Genomic DNA, 24,836 nt, shown 5'->3' with positions numbered 1-24,836 from the left:
AAAATTGCATATGGAGGGAGGAAAACAAGGCAGTTACAGGTGAAAGAGTTTCTACTGAGAGGGAAAAGAACCAAAATCCAACCTGGGGAAGATCAACTTAAGAAAACTGAGAAAGGGTATATGAGTGAGCATATGACAGAAATGGAAGAACAGAGACAAAGCAGTACCATAGATTTTATGGTATGCTGGAAGATTCAAGAAGATGGAAGATTCATTTTGTCTTAAGAAAAAATAAGTCAACAAGTTATAATAAAGAATACATTAAACAGAGGAAATGAAGGATAAACATAATTGACAACGGTCGAATGGTCACTTATTAGATAGATTGTAAACGACAATGGCTATGAATCAGAGGTGAGACGCATGAACGAAGGTATTGTGGTGTATCAGCGTAAGCAACAAGAATTAATCAAATGAGTGAAAATGTGGGAGACGTGTCATACAGTGTACGAATTTAATTAATTTATGAATGAATTTAAATACTTATTAGTAAAATTATGCGGATTGGGGAAACATCAAACATAAAGCCCGATTTACATTGAAGGTTATCAGGTAATGAAGGCAATAACAGTTATTGTGAACTGCAATAACTTGGTAAAAGCGATAGTGATCGCTGAAAAGATTTTTATACCGAAGGGCTGTGAGTTATAGTATAGCATCAAATGATTTTTAGTGAGGTACCAGAGGTTGAATACGTTGGGAACATTATGTCCTAAAACCCCCATAAATACGCACTGCAGTCGCCGGATTGCTCTGAATTAGAGCAGCATTCAACCAAATCTTACCCAATTGTTTTTATGCAGGCAATCTCCGAGGACAGCAAAGTTTCCCACCATATCTTCCCCTTTTACTTTCCCAATTTTTACTTATTTCTGCCGTTATTCGAGATGGTATTGGCGATGACTACAGAGGAACCTGAAGCGAAAAAACCTAAACTAGAGGCAAATACACTCAGGTAAAATTTAAGCGCAGGAACGATTCTGATTCTGTTTGCACAAAACACCGATGGATAACTAGCTTGCTAACGTCGCCTTTTATCTTAGTATTAATTCAATATCAGATTTTCCCCTAAAAACGTTAATAAATCAAGTGCTTCACTGTTAATATTGCTAGATCTAAATACCTATCTACTGTAAATAGTCATCTTGCTGATGACATCTAGCTGGCAAACTTTTTTGGATCATGATGAGCTATAGCTGCTTATTTATTTACTCTATTTTTTGTTAAAGCTTATCTAACTGGCAACAGATAGCTAGTCTTCTCCAGCTGCTGAACGACAGCAGCTGCAAAGTTTGTTATCTAACATCGTCAAGTTATATTGTGGGAAGGTAGCTTGCTAGCTTGCTTAAATGATAACAGTGGCCATCACAAGTTCTCATCAACTGACAGGTCTTAAATCGTTTTCGTGTTCCACAGTTGCTTTCATTGTGGGCCGATAGGAAGAACGCTTTTCTCACCATCAACAAATCGTTTATTATTGGGTAGGAATCATAATGTAAGTTGTTAATATATCAATGATAAAAACGGCGGAAATCTAAACATACTTTTTCAAGAATTTTTTTGTCGCTCCGCTTTAAAAATGGCAATCTAGTCGGAAGTGCTGGACGTTACCCCACGTGTCGTTTGTTATGTAGTCGCGCCGGCTGACCGACTCTGAACTGTCATCTGCGTTCCAGTCGTAAGGGGGCTCTGCTGCACAGTTCTCCGCTTGTATGCCACATATTTGTCAACTTGACAAGAAATTAAGCAATTATTTCGACTCAACGTGTCTCTCCCAGTCGAGTCGCCAAGGCGAGTCGTGGCTTTTGCAGGTGTCAGTCATCTGGCTAATCATAAATACACTCGCAATTTAAACCGTCGTTTGGCAAGCCTGTTTAGTTGAGTAAATACAGCCGTCACGTTTTTCTCAAGTTGATTCTCATCTTGCATGTGGTAGCAAGATGCTGGCAGCTACCTAAAAATGGGTTACAGATTTAATAGGGCAAGGGGGGTTTATAGATCTGTAACCTCCTTCGACAACGCCATTACTAATACTAAACCATCTCTGCGTGCTTCGGCGGTTGGGACGACGGTGATAGAGCCATTGAATTTGTTTTATGTAACTAAAACCAATGTATGTGATTCATGATGTAAAAGATATGATTTTAGGACCCTATGTAAATGACATTCTTGCAGCCAACCACAGAAGGGGCAAATCAACGCGCCCCTCCTACTGCTGATGCAACCAATCAGTTCAGAAAAGAGAGGGGTTCCGGTTTCAGAGGAAAATATATGCCAAAAGCACGCTGCCGTCAGGAATTGGTGTAGATTACTACAACCGAAGCAGGGAGCTTGTCTTGTTTGTCAACAGGCTTTGCAAGAATCAGATTTAAAAAGCATGCCCGCTGCAAGGTAAGACACCGCTACGATAAACCGTGGGCAGTAGGAATGGGGATGTCTTGGTGATATTTCATGTCCCGGCAGACGCAGTTATGTTATCAACTAACGGTATATTTTTAAAATACATTTTGCAACGTAAGACTCATACATACGTATGATCATTACATTATCCGTTTTGCTTCATATCTTCTGTCAGCTATTCTGGATATTTTTCATGCTATGCTTCTGTTTTGTCTCTGAAGCTCAAGTCTGTAAAATTGATGTGCCACTTAGTTTGGTTCTAATTGAGTTACACACGGAACTCTCCCGAACATACATGTATTTCTCATCATGCATTTCCTCACTAAGACAGAATTTTCCTGCATATTCTGAAGTAGTAAGGGGATTCTTCAAGTGATCTGCTGAAAACTGCGGTGCATCACGTGTGAGAAACAGTATATTTACGAGTCCGCACGGATATGCTTCTGTCGTTTTTGACTGTCAGACCACACGTAACTGGAAAGACCCTTGACATGTGGGCCTTCACTTCTATGTCAGGCAAGAGCTGAGGATAGCTGGTTTCCCATAATGTATTTCCAGAATGTATTTCTCACCAGGTTTCCTTTGGAAAATAGAAAATAAACTCTTCTAATTGTGGTATATTTCTTATTTTGGCTTCCATGGTGCAAATTCAAACCAGATCCCGTGGGTGGGATTAGTATTTCTCCATGTATTTATTTGCTTTCATCACATTCATGTCAGAACCAGTTCCCAAATTATTCCTATACATTAGATACAGATTCTGTTTCAATTAGACTTGCTAAAGAGCAAAGGCTTAGTTATTAATAATATCGAAATATCTCACTCTGTCTAAACACCAAATTTCAAAATGGTTATAAGTAAAGGTTTATGCTCCATCAGTCCTTTGAAGAACCACTGATGTTAAATATAGATTCCATCTTATGTAACATTTGAATTTTACACATGGCTTGATATGGATTTTCCTTCCCAACCAGAACACATCTCACATTTTGTCTGGTTAAGTCCTAAATATGCTGAGCCTCAGGCATATATATTTAAATGTCACTAATCTTTACCTTACACACCACTGAAACCTGAAAAATACTGTAAATTACTCATGTCATTCCCTATTCATAGTTTAAATAGCAGACAAGCTGGGTTATCTTCATACTAAAATTTGCCATGAGAGTATTTTGTCACATGTTGAATCTTGTGTTTCCTTTAGCACATAGCCATTACATTTTTCTGTCATCTGTGTATATTTCCAATGTATCCCCCACTAAAAATGATATGAGGTGCAGCAAAGTGCTGGTATATTAATAAACCCTCAAAAAACATTTTTCTTCCCTTAGCCAAAATGTGTTGTTTGGGATGGGCAACCCTTTATTGGACATTTCAGCTGTAGTAGACAAGGACTTCCTTGACAAGTAAGTTGGATCTTCATCAATACATGTATGAGATATTTTCACAGTGCTCATATGACCAGAAAAGTTTTTAACTGAAAATATAGTGAGCATCTTGCCCATTTCCTCACATATAATGTAATATTCTTTGCCACCTTGTTAAGTATCTGCATCACTGGAGCATTGTTTTAGCAACATTCTCATTTTCATAAAAATGTCACTTTCTCCCCATTGATACCAAATCACACATTTTTCCTTTATGTGATAACACTTAATTAGATGTTGGCTTTCTTGACTATGTGGATCCCACAAGAATCAGTGGGAGAGAATGCACTCTAGCTGTCTTGTAAGTCATCTGTCTATGTAAAGTAGCTGTGTAAACTGAACAGGTATTTGACTGTTACCTCAATAATTGAAAACTTATATAGAGTTTACATATCCCAGCTAAACTGCTTGTTATAAGAGCTTTCACAGCCACCAGTTTTATTATGTTTCTCTTCCAGTTTGCTTTGATTAAGCAGACAAGTCCAAATATTAAAGAAATGACAAATCACAGACAAGCAAGGTAATGCGTGCAGGTTATCCTTTTATGAGTAGCAAGGTACTAACAGGCCGTCAACAGCATTTAGCTTTTCATCCCCAAACCTATACCTGACCATGGAATAGTTCTGCAAGGTGAGTTTCACTTGTTGCTTTCACTGTTGCTTACCTTGCTGTAAATTTGCCACAGCTTAAGTTTATATTTAAGCTGTGAGTTTGGATCCTGACAATTGCTTTTTCCCCACATTTTATTTTGGGAATATGTGAAAAGTTGTATTTCTTCCAGACACTCATGTATTCAAAACATTCAGTCAGTTTGTTCCTAAAATGTAGCATGAAATCACCTCCTGTTTTATTCCACAAATGAGGCTGGTAAAATTCATTCTGCTTGAAGTTGAAATCAGATCAAAGATGCAAATATCTTAAATAAAAATATTCAAGGTTGAAGAGCTAAAGAGAGTAAATGTTAATATCTTACATTATTATACCAGATGACAATGCTGTGGTTCTTCTGTGTAACTTTATATTTACAAAAGAGATTCTAATTTGGAATTTTCATAAATGGCAAAAAGTAAAAAAAAAAAATCATGCTTTACTATTGTTGTTCTGAAATTGCTTAAACTGTTTTGAAATTGTATTGGTTGTTTGATAAGGAAACATTTATTTCACTAAGAAACATTTTGTGACTTTCATAGGTATGGACTGAAACCAAATGACCAGATATTGGCCGAAGAGAAGCACAAAGCCCTGTAAGTTGAGACTTTCCTCTGTGATAACAGACAGTTATAGAACTTAACCTTTTTGAAGGTCATTAGTTTTACTAAGCTTTGACTTCCCAACTTAGTAGTGGTTCATTACATATGCAGTTTATCCTCAAGTCAACCCTTTTTGTTATGTATAGGTCTACTGGAAACAAATGGAAATGCTTTAGATTCCCAAAATTATTTCATACTTGAATGAAATATTGACAAGTAAAAAAGCTACTGGACATTTGTCCCCACTGAGCCTTAAACAGATGGCACACCCATATGCATGCCATGCAACAACTGTTAGCCCTCATAGTACCCTAGTGTCAACCACTGAACTGTGCTAACAGCAAACTTACATACATTTGGTCACACATTGAGTCATGAATCCAAATCCAAAACTCATCTTTGAGTGTGATGAAATTAGGTGTTTGGGAATGGTTAGTGTTGTGTTTTTCTCAGGAATTTGAGAAGTCCCATTACGGTGATGTAGAAAGTTTTTTCATGCTGTGATTTAGGTAGATTCAGAGATCACAGTGGCGGTTTGGGAAAAGTAATGACATTTTTAAGAACAGCACTATTCATTGTGGTGTCATTATGAAGCATGAATTGCAGCTAATGATATGCTTCCTCAGACAGTATGTGTGCTTTGGTTTAATGCATCTAAAAAGAAGAAGACATAGCTTAGCCCTAATACCACATTTTATTCAGATGGTAAGATGAGAAGTATAGGGTTATATTACAAAAAATAAAGAAACATTGAGTAGCAATAATTTCGTCTAATGCTTGTTTAGTTTGTGTGACACAATATGGGTTATATTGTTCACTGTAACTTGCCTTCATTTTAATGTGAATCGCATTGACATGACAAAACGATTTTAGTTTTTTTTTTTTTTTACGTACTGGTAGAGAATGGCTCTTTTGTGTGTTTGAGTAACTTCTGTTTTTATACACATGAAAGCATATTTGTGCAGATTGTAAACACATGGTTGACACTATCTTGTTTACAACTGTGAAATAGACTCCCTTGTTGCTATGTCTTGTTACTAGGATGTTATTGTGGCATGACGCAAGCACTCTGCTAGCACAGTCACACTAACCATTTGTCCCGTAGGCTTGCCTACTGTAGGGGGATGTTGTGCAAAATGCAAAGCATAAAGGTCAAAAGTGGAAATTATTTAATTGATGCGTACCCTGTAACCCTGCTTCTAAAGCAAGCCAGGAAGCAGACATTGAGGTGGGAAGTAATGTGTGTGAAAGCCCATTCTTGTGTGTCTGAATGGAGGGCAGATCCTAAGAGTATCTATGTCAGTGCAGTTGTCAGGGCAGTAAATCTTTATCTTTAAGGACCTTAAATACACTGGTCTCAGCTGAGGGCTTTCAAATGCTGCCATTCCTGATTCACTTATTCACTGAGAATTTATGACCATTTTGACTGCTTAGAAGATACTGATGAACATTCTGGAAAATGTTAATCAGTAGTGAAATCCAGTGTAACCTGCATTTGCTCTGGAGGCGTGGTTTATTTTGAAAGGGTGTTTTTTTGTGGTAAATATACAGCCTGTGAGGTGTTTTGTCTGCTTTGTGTGAAAATGTGTGCTGTGTAGGTCAATGTAGTGTACCAGTGAACTTGTATCCTTTTCCCCTCATGGGACTTTCTGAAATGGCTTGATATATTGCTGCAGTGTTTCCAGTATGTACTACTGTGGTAGCAAGCATGGCAGGTTAAAGGGTGATAATTAAAATGTAGCCAGGCTTAGGTTTGTGATAAATGGGGACTGAAGAAAGTGCAAGTTGTACAAAATAGCTAGGATGAGTGCACTTTATCTGTTCTCTCTTTGTCAGTACCTATTGCGTGCATTTTTATTGAATGATGTGTAGGTAATATGCACATACTGTGCTATATGTCTGTGCTTTGAACAGAGTACGCATGTGTGTTACACTTGTGCCATTAAACTTGAGTGATGCAATTTCACGGATGTGGAATATCCTGCTGATGGTTAAACCGGGTAAAGGGAGGCCAGTAGTGTAGAATACCAGTGATTGTGGAAAGCAGCACCATCAGCATTGTCCTGTCTGCCCAGCACAAAGGAGCACTTCATTCGCACCGCAGACACCATTCCCAGCTCGCGCACAGAGGGTCGGAGCAGGATCAGGGCAGGGCTTTGATGTTTAATTCCTGGGCCCTATACAGTGTGCTTGGATACAGGCCTTCTTTCTCTTCTCACCATTGAAATGTGTGAATGTGATGTGTGTGTGTTTTTTTTTTTTTGTCAAATGGAAACTCAGCAGTGCAAGGAATAGGTTTTCTTTTGTTTTGCTAAAATTTTCTGTAATTAATGGATGAAAATAATTTTCTCAAAGAGGTTTTGGTAATATTTTCTGTGGTTGGAATTGAAATGATAAATCTGTAAGGGACATTTTGTATATGGCAGCAGTTTATAGTGTTTCTGTATCTGATTTCACTATATAATGTATTCAGTTAAAATTAGAAGATGCATAATACATGATATAATGACCTTAAATATAAAGACCGGAACAGAAAATGTGTTCTGCATCCCTACATTTTTCCTGTACTCTCACTGTACCTCTCCTTCTGTTTTTCAAAAAATGTTCATGAACTACATAGCATTCACAGTGTATTTGGGAACATATGTGACATGTGGCTTTATATTATTTTAAAAGGTTTGGTTTGACTTTGGAAAAGTCTCTTTATAGATCTGCCTGTGAGTGCTGGTCTTCCATTCAGCCAAAGCCGTGTAACACACAGGTTTTTGATCTAGCACCAAAGTTAGTCACTAAAAATGTCTTTCTCTTAATGAGACTGTATACAAATGTAAACACAGAGCACCTCTGACCTCTGACTACCGCTGTGAAGTGGTAGGTGGATTTAAACCTCTAGCCTTCTGGTTGTGTAGCTTGGATTGCTTCGGTAATATCCAGTTGTATAAATGGATCATATACAAAATGTTAGTTGGATAAACTAGATCAAGGACACCTGCAAAGGAAATATATAGTAATGTTAACAACAATAATGACATTATTTAGATAAGAAAATAGCACACTTAATGAGATGTGAAGCATTGACTTGATTATTTTTTTCAAACTAACTTTTTCGAATGCCTGTTTCACGTTCTCTTTGGAATCGCTGGTTGTATACGTTGGGCTCGCCTCACTGCAGCACGCTCTACACTCGCACAGGAGGACAAATGCAATTCTCCAATGACCCATATATAACCCACGGTGCACCAGAGGAGGGCAAGTGCCAAATCAGGTAGAGGCACATCCCTACACGATGTCGTCTGAGGAGCTCATAAGCACCTGATCAGTCTATAGTCGAGGGTTCTGTGGAATACGATGATGGGACCCTGACCATGGAGTCAGTTACATCCTCCTGCTGCAAATTCCTGGTCAAGGCTTGAACCTGCAGTGTCTTTGGGCCATAGGGCCCAGTCTGCACTTTTACAGTTTGAGTCACTGAGTGGTGAGTCAGGTGTGGTCGCATGAAGTTCAAAATCTTGGCGCTGGCGTACAGTGAATGGGACAGCTCCGTTATACCTACGATCAGTCTTCAAACCCTATGTTTCCGCAAAGTTCGCAATTCTCTGGGACCGTGGGGCAACTCTCTATCCTGTGCTGATGGGGTCGGTCCTCTCAAACACAATCCCTGTCCGTATTGTCCCTCAGTGGAGGAGTGAACCCCCCACGGGGGTCGGGACAGCAGAAACATGGGCGATCTTGCAACGCAGACTGAAGACTCACCTCTTCCAACTGCATCCCGGTTCCACCTCAGTCCCTGTGTTGCACAAGTTAATTTAGGGTAGAGCTTGAACAGCGTTGTACTCACGCACACTGGTCTGGCTGGCACTAGCCTGGTCTGACATTGTTGCTCATTCAGCTTGAATGGATACACTTACGTTCTGTTGCGCTAGAAGTCACTCAGGATAAGAGCATCTGGTGAATGAATGTAATGTAAAGAGTCACATTAACATTATTCAGTTAATGTTGTGAAGTCTGCCATAACCTCTGGACAGAAAATCTATGGCTACAATAGACAAATAGTTACCAGCACATGTTTCTAGATATCCAGTCTCATCTTCTTGCTGGAATGAAAACACTGTGATGTTTCTTCTTGAGCTACGACACACCAAGGGGTATCTCTAACTTCAAAGTTGTATCTACTTTTTTGTGGATCAGAATGTACAATAGAAGCCAGGTTTACAATTGCTGTCTGCTTTCACGTCTGAACTTGACGGTTTTGTACCTGTGTGCAAACAAACAAACAGTTTGTCTCAGTACAAATAACAGACGAACATGATCTTAATTAATGTGCACACATAATATGCATTGAATAAGAATGCATATCACCCTTCTCTTTCTACAGACAATTGTAATACAACCAGTTGAACTCATAGTACTTATTTAGGCATAGTAGTTGATACCAATACCAGTGAAATTCCATGATTCTCGATACCCAATTCGATACCACGGTAAAAAACAAAAACGAAACAATAAATCCCATGTACTTCAACATACACTCCTTTATTAAAAACATTTGAACATTACAAAAAACAGTGGCATGTAGCCTTCAAGTAATAAATAAAAAGAAACAACTATTAACATTAGAAAAAGGAACAGTGGCATTTAGCCTTCAAGTATTTAAAACAAACAATACTGTGCTTAATTACAAACAATCAACTTTTTATAATGGTACAGCATTTCAATTGCAGTACCCGGCCGAGAAATGAAAAAATATGGAAATAATAAATAGACCTATATATAATAATAAAAAGAAACAACTATTAACATTACAAAAAAGAACAGCGGCATGGTATTTTCTGTGCCTCTGAAAAGCTTCTGATATGGTTGGCTGTGTATGAGTTTGCTGATTTTGATCCTGCCTCTCCTGGTCGACATCCTCCTCTGGCTGATACTGTGAAAGGAAAATTATGAGATTTCAGTTATCAGGTATAGCTTAATGACTCTAAGAAAACAGCAGAGGCTGCACACACAATGTACTAACACACACGCACACACACACACACACACACACACACCTCTATATACTCAGAGTGCAAGCAGTAGTTTAAATTTACTGACGTGACAGACCATTAGTCCGGAAATATTTATTTAAAACGCTAACGTTATATATTGATGACAGATGACACAGACTGAATGGTAAGGACGGTAGCCTACTATTACAAGCTATGGTTACATTACGTTAGCCTAAACACGGTAGGCTTGAGCGTTTAGCCATTGCAAACGTCGTATGGAAATAGTTGACTACACAGCAATGCCAGCTGTCTCAAACAAAAATAATTGTAACGTGTATTTCAGGATAGCAAGGACAACACTTTGGATACATTGTTAATGTAACGTTACCTTGAATTCTTTGAATAAATCTGGATGTCTGTCTTTGAGGTGCTTCTCTAAGTTGGAAGTGTTTCCTCCTTTCGTCTGAAAAGTTCTATGGCACCGTTTGCATACTGGTTATTGCGAATTTATTATTAATCCCTGATGATCCGCCTCGAACGCAAAGTACTTCCATACATGACTCTTACTGTTTTTCTTTTCGACGATTCGAGGTGGAGCTGTTGCTGCAGCTGCACTTGTCACCATCTTCCAGGTGTTCTTCTTCTTCCTTAGGCATTTTAACGGCAGACTAGAACACTTCCAAATTTAGTTTATTGCCAAGTAGGTTGCCCCAACAAGGAATTTTTTTTAGTATGATGGTGCTCCATACAAATACATCACTAAGTACAATGAGTAATAAAAGCAACAAGTACTGAAAAACAAACAGGATTTTTGGCATTGACTTGGTACCGAAGCATCAGTACCTACGGTACTGTAGAAGAATGAGTACCGTCACATTTTCAGAATTTTGGCATCGACTTGGTACCAAAGTATCGGTTCTCGTGACATCCCTAGCACAGACGCACACAACAACAACAACACAATACTCTGTCCCCAGGGGTTTGGTCTCCCCAGTTCTTCACCTCACAGGTGTTGGTGCAGGACTGAGGTGGGGGAGATTTATCCTTGGCCCTGTTGGGGTTCATATTGGTGGCCAAAGGATACGGACAGGTCAGAGGGCAAATGGTGACCTGGGGGCTATCCTCGGGGGTGCGCCTGTGCCTCGGGTTACCTGCGGGGGTCCTGCTGATAAGGGGAACAGCGGGACTGGTTTGGGCAGGCTTCAACTGAGTTGTAAACAAGTGCCTGTGAGAGGTGGGGGTGATGTGCACAAACAAGGACTAGGGGATGTGGCCCTTTTCTACACCCAGACCTCTGTGTGTTGCTCATATCGGCATGTAAGAAATGATTCCATCAATTGGAAAGCTTCTTTCTTAAAACAGTTTTATGTATCATCTTGGCCATCATCTCCGAGTCTAATATAAATTTGGATTGCTATGAATGGTATGAGACAGTACATCATATTTAGCAACACTTGTAGCTGTTGCTTGTGTTTTTGTGAAAAGAGGGTACTTTGGGTTGACATTGCTCAGTTTTGTTCAGAACGCATTCTGTGCTTTGGTGTACTGGATGTGGCACGAACTGGTTTTAAAAGCTTTTGTTTTTATTTCCTTTAAGGCTGTCGGCAATAACCTAGTAGTAACGTGTGTTCAACCTTAAAATTTGAACTTAGAATTCAGAATTCTTATCGGAACAGAGATGTTTGTACATGGAGCATGACGGATCTGTTACAGCCAATGAAAGCCAACCAGCGCTGATAAGATGAGGATATGAGGCGCCAGTATATCTCTACAGATGGGAGGTTTTAATCAGACCTCCAAAGACTGCTATGATTCTCATCAGTGATCAGTCTTGAAATAATGCAAATGTCCGTACACAGAAGTAAGGGGGAAAAAAACCCTTGTGATTCAGATACTGCCGCCCTTGTAGGTTGCTTTCTGCCGAGTACAATTACAGGATTCCAAAGAATGTTCACTAAGTTCCACACAAGTTCCTACTGCACACCAGCAGAGCAGCTGCGGACGCAGATGCAACTGTCTGATGTCAGCTGGGCAACTCACAGGTGCCTCTCAAGTGTGCAAGACTGGCAAGACAAGGGGACCCTGGTGGCATACCCACTCCTACCCCAGTGGAATGAAGCCAGTTTGTTACCTAAGTAGGCATGCCATAACTTGCCTGCTTCCAAAGCATAGAAATCTCATCTCCCTAAACCAAACTGACGACTGCAACTTGAGTGCATTCAAGCATGCCAATTACAGGGCACAGTATGTGGGGCGGCCCAAAAGTCAAGCTCATAGAAGTTCTGAATGATGGATAAAAATATATTGTCTCCCTAGTTTCAGTGATGGCAGGAAAATGAACAGCAAGAGAGACATTGGTTTTTATGTGTGGAAGAGAACACGCCTCAGGCCAGTCTTCTGGTGAAGAGATTAATCAACAAAAATCAAGAAGACGATCAGGTGGTAGGTTGTGCAAAGGGGAATTGTTCAGGCATCAAGCATTTGTTGAATATAAGAGTCTTACAAAGTTAAAGGCAGACAGTTCAAACATTTATCATGATTTTAAGATCGATATGTGGTGTGACTGTCCGGTTCTTTTTCTCTTTTTTTTTTAGATTCTTTCTGTTCTTTTTTCATCTTAGTGCTGTAAATTCCAGCCAAAATTAAAATCAGAATTTTTGTCTATTTGCTTGCAGGATCGGAAACACGCTATTCAGCGCCACAATGGTGAACCATCTCACTATCTCTTTTGCTTCCCCACAAAAAAAGAAGAAAATACTACCATTTAAAAATCAGTTTGGTATTATTGTGTTTAAAATTCATATAATGTTGAAATGGTATTTCGAGACATGACCCTTTACCAGGCGTCACAGTCAGAAGAGTTGAGATGTAGGCCCTAACTGTGTTTCAGTAAGCCTTGGAGCCTCCACAGTGTTGCTGTGTTTTCTGTTAGGTCCGTTTAGCCTCTTACAAAGCCTGGATATTCTGCGGCAGAGTAGGTGAAGGCCTTGTCATTCAGGATGCCAGCAAATGTTAGTGAAAGTGTCAACATTATCCTAACTGCTACTACATTTTATCAGCAGTTACAGTGGGGTCCTACTGATTCTATCAAAAAAGTTTTCAGAATTGTTGAAAATATTATACTATAAAATGACATTTTATGACTTGATGTTTTAATGGCAGAATATTTAGAATAATTACTATGGTGTTTAGTACTGGATGAAAATGTGAATTCTCTAGTTCCATATTCTTCATGTTTGTCAAAAGTCTCATGTAGCACTGTGACTCAGGTTTTACTGATGAAACATCATAAAAGCATATCTGATGGTGCTTTAACTTACCGCACAAAGTCCTGCTTCAGCTCAAACTGAATAAGAAATGGCACTTGCAGCGTGCTAGATTTGGATGTGTCTGGAATTGGGTGTATCTGCTCTTTATATTTGTTTAAAAAGCTGCACACTGAAAATGACTGAAACATGTTTGTGTTTCATCCTGTGTTATGAATAAGTAAGATCTCCCATGTGGTTAAGAAATGAACTAATCTGCAGCCTGATTTGAAAGTGGACCAATCATAACAAAAATGTGTTGTCTTTACTTTGGACAGTGCACCCATGTACATCTAAGGAAACTAACAAAGCAGGTGATTCCGATATTGAAAGTGCTATTACGTGGGCATAAAAAGTCAGGTGTACAGAATTTGGCAGCAAGTCAATAAAAAGTTCACTGCATGTCTTCAGCACACAGGCCTAAAATTGTTAGGCACTGTTGAAGATCACTTCAGATTCATTCAAGCATTTTACAATGTCGCCTGTGCGACAGTTTGTCTTTGAACTTTGAATCTTCTTGTGTAAATTTACATTCTGAGCTACATTGAGCACAATGTGCAAAATGTGCAAAATATAATGGTGCCTTGAATCTACTCATTGATCAGTACCTGCACACAGTGTCTACTGTTTCGACATGGCTGTGATGAGGTTGCTCAGTCCCTTCACAGCTGAGTTATTATTCAAATTGTTCCCCAGTTTACCAATATGTAGATGAATGCATGCGGTTAGGTTACATAGTCTTCTCCTAGAGAAAGTTCGCAGAAACGCCTTTGGTATATCGAGTATCACAGTTTAGCCTCAATCTAAACTTGTTCCATTGTCTTTATTAGAAAGGGTCCCATGTCACCACTGTTAAACCCCCACTTTCGTGTGGGTGTGTTTCTTTAATATTAAATGTTCACATATTCTCATTTTTTGGGTGTGGTTCAAGGGTAAATTTCAGGTTGTACAAAATTATCTACAAAAATCTACAGGTCCACCTAAGATGGCTATAGAGACAGTGGCTTGCAGCTGAATTACATGCTACAAAAATGGTTAGGAAAAATGCAGGGCATTGCCTCACTTGTAAGATCCATTGCCTTCCCAGAGTAATTCTCAGCCCTGGCCCTTGGGACCCACCATGTATGCTGAGCTCTCAATTAGATTTGACTGAGCTCTTAATACTGAATACTGATCTCTGTTTGACACCTGTATATAATTTGCTATACATCATTTGGGAATAAAATGTGCTTTCCAGTGTTTGTGCTAGTAAAAATTGAAAAGGTATTTTAGAATAATATAAGGACAGTTGTTTATTTAGCATATTTTAGTGTTCATACCTTGCACAAATTTAATATTGTTGTCCCATTTAACCTTAATTTATTGTTCAGTCACTAATTCAAGGCTCTGTTTAACAACTAATTATGTGAGAAATAATTAGAAAAAAAAATTAATTATTTGAGAAATAACTAGAAATAGCTGCCTGACTGTGTTATGGTGTTTAAAGGGTTCAAATGAGCAGAAATAAATTACATAAGTAGGATTACTTGTATTATTCACTTGGACCAAATATATGTCCAGAAACCCATATATGCAAAGAACAAACAGCTGATGCTTAAGTAATGTCAAATGACAAATGATTTCAGTCAACCAGTCTATCACATTTTATGTAGTGTAGCACTCTATGCAACCAAACTGTCACAGGGTGCTTCATAGCGCCTTTTTTTCCAGAGAGAATAAAGATGAAAAAACATGTCCAAGTGAGTACAGATAGTTTAAAAATGTAGAATGTAAATTTATTGGAAATTTAACAACTCAATGAAGCCTCATTAAATTAGCAGGTTTTAAGGAGCACTGCTTTAGCAGGCACTTGTATGTATGGTACCTTACACTGATAACACTCTTGCTGTCTCTATCTGTCACTGAATATAGTTTAGTTTGTACAAGCACAGTTGACAGAAAGTACTGCTCAGTGTCAAACTGGCGGTGTCACATCAAGCAGAAGGACCCACATCCTCGAGCCCAGTGCTCTAAACGCTACTCCACACTGCTGCCACAAAAGGCCGTCTGACATTCTTGTGGTTGTGCGTGTGCCCAAGCATCGCAAATGTAGTGTGAATGTCTCTGTGGAAACCCAAGGAGCAACTTCCTATTTTTTTATATGGTGGGAATGTGTGAATCGTACTGAACGATCACTGTCCTGTTTACCTCACGTAATTTCCAAATGCGTTTAGCTCATAGTTGCCTCCCGGAGTGGAGGTTTACCTGACTCCGTACCTAACACCGTGACATGCTGTGGAAGTGGAGCACCCTAGGGGTTTCCTTATTTAAAGGTGATGATATGAGTGACTTCTAATGTCCCTTGAGCTGGTAATCATTCCTCAGCATTGCATCAGCTTATTGTGTGACATGGCTGTTGATGCTTCCCTGCCCAGACTGTGGCTTAGAAAGAGGAGAGAGAAATTTATCATGTGCTTTTTTTTTGAGACATGGTCATCTTCAGTGTCATAGGAAATTTGCCAATGATAATCATTCATTTTCATACATAATTTTTTTCATAGTGAAATCTAATATTTCAGTGAGTGTATTTGTGGCCGTGTACCCCATCCCCTCTCTAACCCCATTCTTCAATACTGTATACTCAAAAAGGAAGAACGTTTAGATTGGAGCTGGTATTCATTTTTGTTTGTGTTGAAATTAAGCACTGTTTGATTCAGACCAAACTTTTTACTTTCAAATAAAAATAACTTTTAGCAGCACACTTTGTTTGTGTTCAAACTTGTGTGGCCAAGTTGTGATGTCTTTTCACAGGGAAGTGAAGTCAGCCTTGTCTGATGTATGTGGGATATGACCAAAGTGCTCCCTACGGCTTAGTCACTAACAAAGATGTGGGTGGCAACAGGAAGAATTCTGACAAAGCCACAGACAAGTGGGTTTTGAACTTACATGACGTTACATTACTGGCATTTAGCGAACGCTCTTATCCAGGACAATTTACATAGGTTACAATTTTTATGTTATCCATTTATACAGCTGGATATTTACTGATGCAATTCTGGATTAAGTACCTTGCCCAAGGGTACAGCAGTAGTGTCCCAGCGGGGAATCGAACTAGCAACCTTTCGGTTATGAGCCTTGCTCCTTACGGCTACCCTACACTGCCGCCCCAGCAGTATGTTCTGAAATATGGTTATCAGTTATTAATTTATGATTATAGTGAGATGTTGTCTGATATTTTGTCAGTGCTTTGACCCTGTGAACACTTTCTTTGGGCAAAGGCACGTTGTTGTGTGCTTATCATTCAGAAGCCGCTGCCAAAAAAGCGGTCCTATTCACTTTGCTATGACGCTTAGTCACCGACACGTGTTATCTTTTTCAGTGTGATAAGACTGCTAAATGTAGTGCACAGTGATGTATTAACTCAGAAATTCTGCTGCTCTCCATTACTTCTGCTTATGGTCTTAACAGAAGTGTTTGTAACATGAACCAATGTAAACAGTGGAGAAGAAGGAAAAAAAAACAACAACAAAATAAACGATTCATTGTTTCAAAGCATTAAAGTTAAAGGTTTGCCATGCAGTATTAATTTTCATGATTAATAGACAAGACTGCCACCCAGTGGCTATGAATGGAATATACTCTTGTGTGTGACCGAGAAGAGTTTGTAGTTGAGACTGCAGAAATTAAATGTGTTTTGTAATTATTCTAATGTATTTTCAAATTTGTAGATATTGCAGATCCTTCTCACTTTGATTCAGTGGTGGACTGTAGTGGTACAATGTTTTTTTCTGTTTTTTACTGTTTATTCTTTCTGTTTATCCCTCTAATATGGATTAACAGACAGACCATGGGGAGCATTTTAGACATTTTAAATATTTTGAATTTAAAAACTAAAAAGGGTCCCATTCTCCTTAGTGATCAAAAAGCAAGTGTGTTCTGTGTCTGTATGATTCTCAGGGATAAACTCCTGAGGTGCCAAGGGTCTACTAGTATTTCAAGCCAATGACTCCCAGCATGGGGGTCAATGGCACTGGCCAATGTTCAGTTCTAGGTCATTAGGAAGTGAATTCGAATTGATTGGACCCATCTTGTCAAGATTCAACATGTTTTGTTAGAATCCATGGCACTCTATCCCTGACCTTGTCACCCATGACAAGGGAGAAGTACGGTTTCAATGACATGCATAATGGGGAGAAGATATATGCACTAAGTATTGCTTTAGTGAGGTATTCATTTTACCAAACTTATAGTTTGACCCAACATTTATTTTCAGAAAAGAAAATGAATTTGGTCGGATGATAAGGAAGAGATGTTGATTGACCTGCTTCAAACCCCCATATTCAAAAAATGGAAAGAAAATTATTAGTTATTATTTATTATTAGTTATTAATTATTATTATTATCTTGAAGTTCACAGCTTTGTAGTATGTGTTACAATCACTGGTTGTCTTTGTCTTCTGTTCAAAAACAAAAGAAAGCAGCTGTAAATAAATTTAAACAAATTTATCCAAGTGTTCTGGATTGCTTGTTTTGTGCTTCTTGGGCAGACTCAGTGGGCGGACATACCTGTCAAGACTGAGTGGGGAGATGCTGAATGATGCTAAAATGCTGGTTAGTCCTGATGAAGAGGCAGTCTGTTGAGGTTTCAGTAGTTTGCAGTTGTTGGTTTGAAGTACTAGGGCCTTAAAGAAGCTCAGGTTACATGTACTTCACAGAACACAATGCCAGTCCATCGTGGGGCCTGTTCCTCATGCCATAATGGAAGAGTAGGGTGGTTTTGTAATGACTTTGCCCACTATGGACCTCTCAACCCGGCTGTGCCAGGGATGACCCTCTGGACGCAAAGCCACAGTATAAGGTCAGCAAGGCCTTATTTTACTGCACATGCTTTTTATGTGCACACAATTTTAGTAATTCTGTGAATCAATTGAAATATAATTTTAGAATAATCTAACTTTAGTGCCGTCTAAATTCAGAGTAAAGTGCATTGTTCAATTGGCTTATGGTCTGCAACTGGTGTGTACCATTGTAGTGAAGTACCTTCAGTGTCCTGTAGGGGGCAGCAGATGTTCATACAAAAAAAAGATCATCTTCAAATTTTGTTCATCTTGTGCTTTGTATGCTTTTAGTGAACACAGTCTTACAGTATCAGCTAATATATACATAATAGTAATACTAAATAAATTATACCCTTATTTTGAACTTATTTGCTGAACCCCATCAATAGAGGTTGGATTTGAATGAGGCAGTCCAGGAAAGGTATGCAACCATTGTCCCACCAAAGCTGTTCAGCTTAGGATCCCTTTGTCACAAGTCCACAGACATACCCAGCACTCTGCTTGGTTTGCATTGATACAGAATAATATAAACAGCCCAGCAGTATGTTGCCAGCAAAGTGCTGGCCGCAGGCAGTTAATCATAAAGAACAAGATTCCCTTTCTCTGCCAGACAGTGTTTAACATGTCCTCATTACCGGGGGTTTTAGATCTGCAGCTGATAGCCGCCTTGTGGACTCAGCCCTGGCTATGTAGTGTCAGGCATTTGCTCCCTGTGTACTGTCAGGCCGGCCATGTGTTTAACATTTTCACTCCATGGAATTCATGAAAGACGGCTTGTCCCTTTAAAGGTTATCTTGTCTGCTCGCAGGCGCGCAGACGCGGCGCGCTTGTGCTAAATGCAGATCAGTGGAATCACTCTTTTAATGTACAGGGTGTAAGTAAATTCTTCATTATGCGGTGTAACCTGCTGGTGTATGAATAATTCACTGCAGGTCTATTGCCTCAGCGATATTAGCATTCAGAAAGGGGAACCTCATAAGTGAGGAGGCTGACTCAGGGGAGAAAGGAGAGATTGAGACACGCATCACACACACACACACACACACGCACACACACACACACACACACACACACACACATACGCACATCACCCCATACGGCAGATCAGTGGAGACATTCCTATGCACACGAGCCTCTGTACACATCATAGCGCGCATCACACTGTTTGTGATATGAGCTTCAGCCCGCTCACTGTGAAGAACAGTAAAGCTGTCTCAGAATCGCACACGCTGAAGACTGTGCGTTCTTTTGCGTTGCGTGTTTGATTTGGGTTCTCCTAACGGAGGAGGTGGTTGACTGGGTTCAAGGGGACGGGGCTCGTCTCAGAAAAACCCAACGACCCTTCCCGTCACGCGAATGCGTGTGCCCCAAGATGCACCGTTTTATCATCGCGTGCAGGTGTCCCCATCGCATCCACCGCATAGCGCCGATGCACCCATCTCAATTCCAGTGCTACCAAAATCCCCCCGCAGCCCAGGCGGGATCACGTCCAGCACCGACCCCAGAGAGGGCTGGGGACACCGAGACGGAAAATGGATGGCAGGAGATTGAGCGGAGGGAGGGAGGTTTCAAGACAAGGTGGACGTGTAGAATCGCCTGCTTGCATCCGGTCACCGCTCCTTCCAGGCCCCTGCACGTCGGAGTCATTTCCCTTTGTTTACTATTGTTTTTTTCCTGAGCGGGCCTTTATCCCCTCTGTGTGATGCTCTAACTGTTACTGCCTCGGCTGCACTCTACCTGAGTGCGCCGATGATGGGCACGTTCAGGTTTCTGCTGCACTCTCGTGCGTTGCTGTAACATATAGTGTTGCGGAAGGGACGCCCTCGTCTTCAGCGTCTCCTCTGTGTTTTTGTGATCCAGGAAACACTGTGCTGTGAGAAGCATCGCTGACATAACTGCATCTTCCTAAAATCCACTCTGTGAAGATGAGGAAAAAAAAAAAAACACAGAGCATGTCTTTTCACAGCTACACTACAACAATCTTGGTGAATTTTTTAAGTTTTTTTTTTGCCTTTGGTTTATCTCTTTGCAGCTTCAGGGAAATAAAGCTCAGAATTTCTCTGTGACAGGGTGCTGGAACTTGGCTATTTATTTATGTATCTTCTGTAAGGAATAAAATACAGCTTTGTCTTTTTTGCTGAAAGCTATGCTGTCCCTAATTACTGTGCTGTTGTCCGACATGGACAGGAGCCAAGGTGCCTGCTTTGCTTTCACTGTGTATATAGGCTATTCAAACTCCTAAGCATTTACCTCTTGGATTTATTAGTGCTGAACTGCTTTTAAAATTTGATTTGAAAAACATTCCTATGGTATTAAAGATGAATATGCTTGTTTTTGTCCTGTGGCATGCTGAGATTCTTTGACAGGAGGTGGCTGATGCAATCCCAATTGAGCTCATCAAGGTCCGCATTTAATCTCTTTTGTTGGAAGTTGCAAACAGCAGGTGGCGCCAGAAGCGAAAATAGATATGGGTTTTGAAAAACCCAGAGCGATTTTCGTTTTTGTTGTTGCTAGTATGTTTGGTTTAGAAACATGTTTCAGTACGTTATTGCTAATCTGAATTTTGTCCATGTCAGTGAAAAGACTAAATAAAAGCCTTTGGTTTTTGTTATCTGCTGTTTCGTTTTTTGAAGTTAATTGGTCAGGAAATGGGTCACAGTGGGGTCAATGAGATGGAAACACTCACTGGTCATTGAGGTGCATGACCTTTAAACATCCTTACCCCTGAGGCATTTTCTGCATACACTGTCCTCACATGTAGATAGTGTTCGTGTTGAAATTGTTCTGATGGATATTAAGTTGCCCCTCTGTGGAAAATGACCCCTGCAGCCACTGTTTCTGTGCTCTGAGATTGCCAATATTAATTACTGATTACTCATAAAAAATCACCATCTGCTCTCATGAGACTTACGATAAAAGAATGCAAGTAAGCACAGAGAAAGTAACCATTTTAATACTTCATTATAATGGGGGGGTTTGTTAGTGATAGCCTTCTGGCAGTGAATGTCACTTTCACTAATATTTAGTCTATGAAAATGATTGCTGTCAGAGGTTCAGAGTGCAAACAGGTGACAGACTAAGTATACTGAATGCGGTATCATCGGTCTGGTTGATGTCATCCTACAAATTGTAAAACTAAGTAAACATATTTGTTGTTAAAATATTTTTAATTGTTTAAGAGTGTGGGCTTGAAAGAATGATCGATTATAGGACTCAACTGTCACCGTTACCCCATTCTTGTACCATTTGCCCATAAATCATGCCCCTACCACCCAACCCACACCCACTTAAGATTTGATTCCTGCACCATTTTCATTTGTTGGAAAAGGTCCATTGGAGAGCGAGGGGGATTCATGCCCATAGTTGTGTCACTCTTGGGGGGCCAAACTGTCCGTCATACGAGGAACGAAGTTCTAAAATCGGGAAAGCATTCCTACCGCACTGGAAGTTCACACTAGGCCGTACAGGTAATCCCTTCATGTTGCTGAATTATTTACATGGAACGTTATAAATCATCAGGTCCCTTTCAGCAGCTCCTGAGACCAGAAAAGGGTCCTACTTTAATGTTCAGCTTTGAAGTGGAGGGGCCTCAAGAGGGTGAGAAGCCCTCTCATTCATTTTACCCATCTTAAACAGGTATGCCTCATAAAACCATTCCAAACCTTTGGAATGACAGAAGCCTCTGCCCATATCTTACATTCACAAATAACCATTTCCCTTAAGGCGTTTTTTAGTGCCTGTAAGGTACCAAAGATGTTTTGGTGTGAGCTGTAGCCTATGTTAGGTATTTAGATTTTTAGATATGTTTAACACATTGTTGTAATTGATTACTTCTTGAAGAAATGACTCTATAGAAGCAGTGTGGTGCAAGTAGTGTACATTCAGGTGTGGATATTTGTAATGAACATGGGTTGTCTGACACTAACAAGCATACAGATCTCTAGCACCGAAAGACCTGTTACAGAGTGGGATGGCAGTCTCTCAAATAGCGGTTACCGTGATTTGGAAGTGAGTTGAGTCTGCAGTAATGGTGTGGAGGATGCAGCTGTGAGACATCTGACCCGCACAGCGCTGCCGCCCAGCGCTGTGCGGGTCAGCGGCTGGTGTCTGCATGAGCACTTTATTCTTTTCGTTTCCTCTCCTTGGGAAAAGGGATTACCGTATGTCCACACATGTTTCGACAGTTAATGTGTAGAGTCCCCAGTATAAGTGCTGGCTGAGCACTATGGCACGGACTTTGCTAGTTTTGAGTCAATACTGTAATACCAGGAGTCAGCACAATTTGGTTTGTTCCCCTGGGGTAGGGTGGGTTTAAGTCAGCCGGGGTTTCTTGGGTCACCGTTATCAGTGCCTCCTAGTGACCTGTTAGGCACCTATAGAATGTCATCATTGACAGGTGCAGCTGGCACTAACTGTCCTCTGTGTGACTTTTAGTGTGAAAAATGGCCCATAGTGTCATAGAGGTCCCTTATTTATAATTATGGTTAGGGATTTATAATTTATGGTACGGAAGTGCTTGCCTTGTTCAGTGCTTCCCATGTAAGGATACTATGTTACCGTACAACATACTAACCTCCAAGTTATGTGTCATTTCACCCTTTAAACTTGGGATGAAAATGGGGGAATTAAAAAAAATCCCCTGTACCCTCAAATGCTCGAAGGACTTTAAAGAATTGCTAGAAGTCAAAGATGTTGCAGTTGCAAGACTTGCTGATGTAAATGGTAGAGGTCATTAACAGAGGGTTAAAGGGGTTAAACTTGGTGACAGGTATAGCACACAGCGACATTACAAAATTAGTCAATGAGTCAGTCTTTATTATATCAACCACTTGATTACAGTCTTGACATAAGCAGTTCTTTGTTTGGGTGTTGCAACACATCATAAGCCAAATCGAAATAAAATAATTGCTGCTAATGAGCATAAATTTGTACAGATCAGTGAGATAGGAGAAATGGCACTGCTAGCATGGATGATGAAGTGAATAGGCTAAGCTGTACTATACAGTATTGTGTGCAGAGCGGGCTCTGGCACTGCGCACAAGTACATTGGAGCATTGAATGGGAAGGTTGGTGCTTTGAAAAACACATTTGTGACAGTGAACTGATCCATTTATAAAAGAATTATTATTGACTTTTTCTTGAAATAAGAAAAGATAACGGATTCAACCTTGAGCAGCCCGGCAGAAGCCTTGAGAACAGAATAATTAATGGCGCTGTCTTGTGTTGAGACAAGTTTCACTGTGAAATGGGGTATTGATTTTAAACAGATAAACTGTGTTCTCTGTGTGAAGGATTTGCCAAACAATTTAATTAGGGAAATAACAACAACATTTATTGTCTCCCCACCCGTTTTTTTTTTTATTTTTAACTAAATCTGTGGTTTTCCACATAGACCATGGAAACAATTATTGCACATCAATCCCTTCTACTCAGGCAGACTATTAACTGGGACAGACCGAGGAGGCTAAGAGGCCAGGTCTCATTGATCACAGAGTCTAATAATTTCAGTACATGGGGGAAATACTACGCCAGACGCCTCTGTTGAAGCTAGGATTAACAGACCCTGTTAACCCTTTGCGGTACCGTGCCAGTTTCGGTCCCACGTGCCCAAAATATGCTTTGTTTGGATGCAGCAGCAGCGGCTCTTAAACGTCTCCGCTGCAGCTGAAGCCGCGGGCGCTCACTCCATTCTACCTGGCGAAGGCGACGATGAGAAGAACCCGACCTGATCCGTGCTTTGCGATCCCTGATTGGGAGTAGCCTGTTTGATCATGTTTTCTCAGCCGTCCTTGTGATTTGTAAGCCGTTTAACATAGGCGAAGTAATTAAATGACTAGACTGCAGAGGAGGAGGAGGAGGAGTAGGCGCTGTGATGGTCATTAGCGGTGAAATACCTTTGTTACCTCTGTGTGTGCTCGAAGGCTCATAAGCCTTTCAGCCGGTCTACCCAGAGGAAACAGATCCAATCTAGCCATTGATTAACAGAGGCTTGTTCTTCCGGTCAAATCACTTGATGAGGATTTTAGGGAGCTCTTCAATGTTAATGGGACAGGCTGACATCAAAGGGAATGAAGAGGGATTGTTTAAATGGGCTCGCTCCGCTTTACACACAAAAATCGTATAGGACTTAATCTTGACTTATTAGACATATAAATTATCCATGCGCCTGCTACTTCTGAGGCCTGGAAAGCCATCATCTTAAATGGGAATCTCTTTCGGGTGTTTGGGACCTTGAGGAGCTCTCTGATTTCATCTTGAAGATGAAAGTATTTGAAGCACGCTCTTGAGCAAGAGCGTACAATGTGAAATAGTTGTAGAGGTTAAGTCCGCTCGATTTGCACCACTGCACTGATGAATCAAGACTGAGCTGAAATAATTAGCACCTTCTAACCGACTGGTCTGTCTCACTAGGCTGGCTGTCGTACAGCAGGTCTACCTGCTTATTTGAAACGACTAATAAACTCAAGACGTGGGGGGGAGTGGTTCAATTGGTCCAATTAAGATAGTGATTAGTTGAATCAAGTGTTTATATGCTTGACTGGGAAGGAAAACCTGCCCGGAAACAGGACTAGGCAGTGTTGACCTCTGAGTGGCAACAGCTACTAGTTTTAGCCAGAAATTCAGGACAGTATTGTCAGTTGGTACAAATGGT

At 40.2% G+C, this 24,836-nt stretch overlaps 1 protein-coding gene across 4 annotated transcripts in view; it reads left to right on the top strand.

Moving 5' to 3' along the window:
- Positions 1-839: 839 nt before the first annotated feature.
- Positions 840-24,836, top strand: part of LOC118785501 (adenosine kinase-like) — a 133,220-nt gene continuing 109,223 nt past the window's right edge. The window contains exons 1-3 of one of the 4 annotated variants that reach the window (XM_036540198.1): positions 841-955; positions 3,732-3,806; positions 5,018-5,071. In XM_036540198.1, coding sequence (XP_036396091.1) covers positions 888-955; positions 3,732-3,806; positions 5,018-5,071 — 197 coding nt within the window. In that variant the 5' untranslated portion in view covers positions 841-887. Of the gene's footprint in view, positions 956-2,260; positions 2,392-3,731; positions 3,807-5,017; positions 5,072-24,836 lie in introns of those variants that run through there. The other 3 variants (XM_036540207.1, XM_036540216.1, XM_036540225.1) reach the window with 3 other exon arrangements.

Source organism: Megalops cyprinoides, chromosome 1 (assembly GCF_013368585.1).
Source record: "Megalops cyprinoides isolate fMegCyp1 chromosome 1, fMegCyp1.pri, whole genome shotgun sequence".
NCBI lineage: Eukaryota > Metazoa > Chordata > Actinopteri > Elopiformes > Megalopidae > Megalops > Megalops cyprinoides.
This window is presented reverse-complemented; position numbering and strand designations above follow the sequence as displayed.